Source organism: Chelonia mydas, chromosome 5 (genome assembly GCF_015237465.2).
Source record: "Chelonia mydas isolate rCheMyd1 chromosome 5, rCheMyd1.pri.v2, whole genome shotgun sequence".
NCBI classification, from domain to species: domain Eukaryota; kingdom Metazoa; phylum Chordata; order Testudines; family Cheloniidae; genus Chelonia; species Chelonia mydas.
Window position 1 is genome coordinate 28,192,963 of NC_051245.2, and position 6,000 is coordinate 28,198,962.

Genomic DNA, 6,000 nt, shown 5'->3' on the forward strand with positions numbered 1-6,000 from the left:
GCAAGAAATGCTCACCTTTGCTGTCTTGCCTGTTCTGCCCTCCCTCACTTAAGGGGCCTCAAGTCACTGCACCCAGCCTACACTCACCATACAGCAGTTTTTCCAATGGCATCATCCCGAGAGAGATAAAGAACCAGTTGTGGGTGACCAACCAAGTCTTCCAGGGCAGGCTATGGAGTATCAGAACCATCAACACCCATTCCGGGAGATTCCTAACCAGCCCTCTCCCACAACATACAGACTAATGCACAAAACATCTGCTCATTTAACCTACACAAGTAACTCACACATACAGCACATCCCTAACCCCCAGAGCACTAATCCCCGGGGGCAGGAAGAAGAGAGCAGGGAACCCCCTCACACATGGTATCTTGATCCTAGCAATAGAATGTTACTGCTGTCCTGCTTTTTTTGTTGTTTTCTTTTTGGAGGAGCAGGGGAGGTGTCTATCCAGATGCCCGACCCTCAGTTGCAGATTAGGTCTCGTTAGTAATAAGGACTAGGCTAAGGCCACATGTTCATTAGTGACTTAAACACTATTCTTTCCATAGTTGGAAACTTCACTCAACCCAAATGACCACCCTCTGAACAAATGGGTTAGACACTTTTTGCAGACCTGTCTTTTTTAAATTGTGAAAAACAGTGAACAGAACATTAGTACACTAAAATAGAAGATAAATAAGACCAGACAACCCCTTTTTTAAAAAAGTTTTCCCTTAGAACTGCCTACTTTCAGAATATAAGTCAATAAAAACTTTACATATTAACATTAAATGACAGCCACCAGCTAAATAAAGACATAAGTTATTCTTAAAGTACACTCCAGTGCATATAGCAACTCTATTAGGATGAGAATATTTATAGTTCCTTAGTAAGTGAAATGCTTTCTTTTAGGCAGAATAAGGAAAAAATGTATATTTATAGTCATATCTAGAATTGTGCACAAATTAGTAATTATATCAACCATAAGCGATGTATATGTAGAAGACTTGTTATGCAGAAGGGAGTTTTGAAATTATTCAGCGTAAAAGTTGTGTTGGCATAAAGAATGCTTATATACTTTGCCCATAAAAAACTTCAGCAATTACAGTATTTAGATGAACACTCTTAAAGACAGAAATATGATCAGATGAGAAATCACTTAAAGGAATGTGTTTAATGAACTTCAACACAACACTCTGTCAGAATCTATTACACACACTCGCGCGCACATATATAGATACCTTACCATTTCACTAAAGTAAAATATGTGTAAAAAAAACCTGACAATTTTTTGTCTGGATTAGACCATTTATTTTAACAAACAGATGAGTCCTTAAGATGAGCTGGATGCTGCAACGGCAGCTCTCTTGGGCTTAGGTGTTGTTCCTTCACGGAATCCATTCCTGTACGTACAAAAACAATAGCAGAGTTAGTATTTTTTGAAAGCATTTTATATTCCAGGCTCCATAAAGTGGTATTTATTAGAAAGTTTCAGACAATGTTTTTGGTTCAGCTTATCTCAGTTAGAAGTCAAAATCACTATGGAACTCATATGTTCAGACATTTTTAAAGAGAAACATCATTGACAAGCTGCTCATGAACATTTCAGTGTGTCTATTTAAAATTTCACTCCTACTAAAAGTTATATTACCCAGACGTACAGGTCTCAACATAATGGACGCAATCCTGCAGTGCTTACTCAGGTAAAACTCCAGTAGAAATAATTCTATTTTTCTTTTCCCAGCAAGTGATTTTTGAAGCCAAGGGGAGTTTCATTTTAGTAAGTACTGTATGATTAGATGTAAGGCTACTCCAAACACAAATCCCTCAGTCTCCAATTACTAATGAAGTAAAACTGAAGCAAAGTGAGAGCAGCTAGGGAACAAACAAACAAGGGAACAGTCACTGCAAAGTTCACCGATATAAGGCAATTAAATGCAGCTAACCAATGCCTTGGGGCCATGTCTACATAAGTGATCTTACAGCCGCACATCACTGTGTAGCTGCTCTATGCCGACAGGAGAGAGCTCTCTTATCAACATAATAAAACCACCTCCACAAGCAATGTTAGCTGTGTCAGCAGGAGAAGCTCTCCTGCTGACATAAACACCGGTATAGACAGCGCTCTGTCAGTGTAACTTATGTCTCTCAGCGGGTGTTTTTTCACACCCTGAGCAACTTAAGTGGTAGCATAGACATGGCCTTAGATGTATCCAGTAGCAGGTTGTAGGAAGCAGGACATTATGTGATTTATTACAACTTTTTTTTGACAGCTGCTGTTAGGAAAGGACTACGCTGGCCAAAAGAATAAGAGCTAACACTGACTCTAGCTATAAATCTTTTTTGGACTTTCAAGAGCAACACTACAGACATCACTATCAAATCAATATTCATTTTAAAGGAAGTTTCAGTTTTATTTTATACCTTCATGGAGCAGTGATGCTTTAGACTACATATGAACTCTATGTTGAAACATGAAAGGCACAACTTTAAAATGACTAATTCTCATTTTGAATGCAATTTCAACTTATCAAACATAACTCTCTCAGTTGTATAAGTTTCATGTTCCTGGATTAGTATTACTGTAGTATCTATACCAAATTGCTAACTCATCAACACTGGCAATCATGGCATTTCTTGCAAAAGGAACAGGCTAACAAAAAATATGTTAGCTATTCATGGGCTGCTGTTATGGAAATCAAAATCAAACATTTCTGTTTCTCTTTTATATGATGTGATTTCCTCCACAATTTAAAACAAAATACTAAGATCATAATCATATCCTGGGATTCTGCTGGTAATGCCACATGTGGGTAAAAAACTCTGAAATCTTTCAAGGACCTGTTACAAGAAGTTCTGCTTCAGGAATCTGTTGAGTTACAGGTAGTTACTATGCAACTACCACCACCCAGAAGATAAAAAAATAAGTACTCTTTCAAGTGGACAACTGGCCCAATTCTGTGAGATGCAGAATGCCTTCAACTCACTTTATCAGTGCTTGGCAGAATCAACAGATCTAATAATATCATGAAGTAATCTGCTCAAAAACAAGTGCTGGACAAGACATACCTTCTAAAAAGAGATCATTTTAGTAATGAAGTGAAACTCCTTTAAAGTCTGCTAGAACAAATGTAGTCCAAACATGCATAGTTCAAAAAGTGCAAACAAAAGTGCAAAAACAAACAAACAAAACAAAAAAAAACGAATTATCCCAAAGAGACTGTATTATCATTGTGTAAAACCCCTCTAACTCCTTTCCTCTTGGGTTTTTCACTCCACAACAAAACATTGGTATAGTTACTTTATGCCCTATGTAGCCCCCATTAACTGAGCTTTCCAAAGCATTTATAAACATTCATTAAACCTTTGGTGACTTAGGTAAGTTCACTTGGCATGTTAGTTGCAGATCCTACATTAGGACTCAGAACTGCAAGTCTAAACCAATGGAGAATGCTACCAAGGTATGTTGGGTTAAATATATGAATTATCAAATACCTTTTCCATCACAAGATGTTTACAATAAACTGAAAAATTTAAGACTACATACGTACTGCATAAATTACAAAAGAAAATGGCAATAAGTATTCATTTAGATAATGGATTTTTAAAAGGTATTTGAAGTCTGTGTAAGATCTCATGTTATAGTGTAACTTGCATGATTGAAATTCAGTGTTGTACCTGAATCGACGGTAGACATTTTTTAGGTGCCTCATACGACCAGTACCAGTGGTGTTGCGTCTTTTAGCCTTGGCACTCCAGTTATCTAGAATGCAATTTACACAGATTTATTTTGTTTCACCTACACAATTAAGTGTATAAAATGAGATAGGCAAGTGCCATCCCTGTTTTACAGTGGGAATAAACCAGAGCAACAGTAATACCACTAAAATATTTTAAAATATGTGTACATTGAACAATGGTTGTTTCTACAGGATACATTGTATATTGGAGAAGTGCAGCTATATGCACAGCATCCCATTGTACGCGTATTTTCTCATAGAAGTTTCTCTATGTAAATAAAGAAAACAGAAGGTGCATTGCAAAATACCACAGAATTCCTTATATTTTTTCTATTAAATCACAAAAAAACCACACTGGTTTGGTTGTATTCACTTAGACAGAACCATCACTTTCACAAGTGACTATCCTGGTATTGTATAAACAGTTTCTTCATGAAAAACTAATTCAAAGAACAAGTTTACACAGATAATTTTTGAAGGTTCCATACTTACACTTTCTCTTGCGCTTAGCAGGATACCCACATTTCCCACAGGTGGATTTCTGGAGATGGTATGCCTTGGATCCGCAGCGACGACACAAAGTGTGGGTCTTATTGCGGCGCTTACCGAACGATGATGTTCCCTTAGTCTGAAATACAATTCAGAAATTTGCATGTCAGAAAGCTGTATTAAATAAAAATACAGTTTTGGCTAGCACTTAACCACATACCTCAAAACAAAGTAAAGTCTTCTGAAACTCTCACACTCAGACATTTTAATGAAACAACCAAAGGTACACACAAATGCAGAAGTGGAAATACATCTAACATACACATCTCAGTTTTACATATCACATCTCACTTTCTTAAACAGGAATTACTTACATTTCTGTATATCCCACCTTTATGACAGAAAAATGAGATAACACAACCGCTTAGACATTTTTACAGATTCCTAATTCTGTTCTCAACCCCTCAAGTGATCTCTCATTGCGAGTAAACTGGGGGAACAGCATCAATTCACCAACAAGGCAGGCTGGTTCTGCACAAGCCAATGATACATTTTCATAGTTTTCATCAAAAAGACAACTCGGCAGGATCGTTTTGACAAGTCACAGATCTCGGCTGCCCTCCCAACCTCATGTCCCCCAATGTTTGCCTGGCTCCCCTTATTAAAGCGCTACCACAACCCCTTCTTGCACCACTGAGCCCCAACGCGCAGGAGGCTTTTACCGGATCTTTACAGGGCAGGTTCAATACCGAGCTCTAGTAACGCCGCCTCGCCAGCACAAGGCCTCGCTCCACGCAGAGCCCCGTGAGTTCTAGCCCGGCGGGGGACAGCGAGGGAAGATGCTCGCGGAGAGGACCCGGAGGCGGAAGACCCCGCGGCCCCAGCTCTCTCAGGGGAAGCGTGTCCAGCTCCTCCAGCCTCCGAGCGCGGCAAGAGGGAGCAGGGGCCGGCCCCGGCAGCTCCCGGGGCGGCAGCGGCGCCTCCGCGCGGGCCCGCCGTGGCCTTACCGCAGAGGCAGCCTAGAGCCCCGGCGCGCAGCTCCACCGTGGCGTACGGACACGCCGCCCCCGGGCAGCCTCTCCGCGCCCCGCAAGGCCCCGAATCCCGCTGGATGGCAGCGGATTTTCCCCATCCCCCGTCCCGGCACTCACCATCTTCCTCCGGCCGCCAGCACCAAAGAGACCCGGGCCCGCCCACCGCTTCCGCTATATCCCGCCCGCCACTTCCGGGTGCTGCGGCCAAACCGCTCCGCCCGGCCTGGGGAGACATAGCGGGGAGCCTGGGCCGGAGGGCCGGGTGGCTCAGCGGGGGAGCCTGAGGAGAGGGAGACGGGGTGTCACGGGGCGGGCGCCTGCGGGAAGGGCCCAAGGGGTGACACGGGGGGAGAGCCTAGGTCCGAAGGCAGAGGGGGACGGGAGGCGGAGTGACACGAAGGGAGCCTGAGCCCGAAGGGAGGGGGACGGGAGACGGGGTGACACGAAGGGAGCCTGGGCCCGAAGGGAGGGGGACGGGAGACGGAGTGACACGAAGGGAGCCTGGGCCCGAAGGGAGGGGGACGGGAGACGGAGTGACACGAAGGGAGCCTGGGCCCGAAGGGAGGGGGACGGGAGACGGGGTGACACGAAGGGAGCCTGAGCCCGAAGGGCGGGGGACGGGAGACGGGGTGACACGAAGGGAGCCTGGGCCCGAAGGGAGGGGGACGGGAGGCGGAGTGACACGAAGGGAGCCTGGGCCCGAAGGGAGGGGGACGGGAGACGGAGTGACACGAAGGGAGCCTGGGCCCGAAGGG

At 43.8% G+C, this 6,000-nt stretch overlaps 1 protein-coding gene and 1 non-coding gene across 3 annotated transcripts; both read right to left on the reverse strand.

Annotated features, from left to right (window-relative positions):
* Positions 1-1,276: 1,276 nt before the first annotated feature.
* RPL37 (ribosomal protein L37) lies at positions 1,277-5,519 on the reverse strand. 2 transcript variants are annotated; one of them, XM_037902728.2, is made up of 4 exons: positions 5,363-5,519; positions 4,215-4,350; positions 3,661-3,745; positions 1,277-1,385 (listed from the first exon to the last, which is right to left on the reverse strand). In XM_037902728.2, the coding sequence occupies exons 1-4, from the start codon at positions 5,363-5,365 to the stop codon at positions 1,316-1,318; spliced, it is 294 nt and encodes a 97-aa protein (XP_037758656.1). In that variant the 5' UTR covers positions 5,366-5,519; the 3' UTR covers positions 1,277-1,315. The 2 variants fall into 2 exon arrangements, with proteins under 2 accessions (XP_037758656.1, XP_043402283.1); XM_043546348.1 differs by lacking the exons at positions 1,277-1,385; positions 5,363-5,519 and adding an exon at positions 5,219-5,356 and having other exon boundaries at positions 3,660-3,745.
* On the reverse strand, positions 1,494-1,574 carry LOC114020826. Its single transcript, XR_003565575.1, has one exon. It is a non-coding gene; the product is annotated as a small nucleolar RNA SNORD72 (small nucleolar RNA).
* Positions 5,520-6,000: the final 481 nt, after the last annotated feature.

What these genes read in the sequence shown, in the direction of transcription:
- RPL37 (XM_043546348.1), bottom strand. Translation starts at nt 5,343, where the DNA reads ATGGGGAAAATCCGCTGCCATCCAGCGGGATTCGGGGCCTTGCGGGGC. An exon ending in GGCTCTAGGCTGCCTCTGCG is followed by an intron (nt 4,351 to 5,218) that starts GTAAGGCCACGG and finishes ATTGTATTTCAG; the next exon opens with ACTAAGGGAACATCATCGTT. An exon ending in TGCTAAGCGCAAGAGAAAGT is followed by an intron (nt 3,746 to 4,214) that starts GTAAGTATGGAA and finishes ATTGCATTCTAG; the next exon opens with ATAACTGGAGTGCCAAGGCT.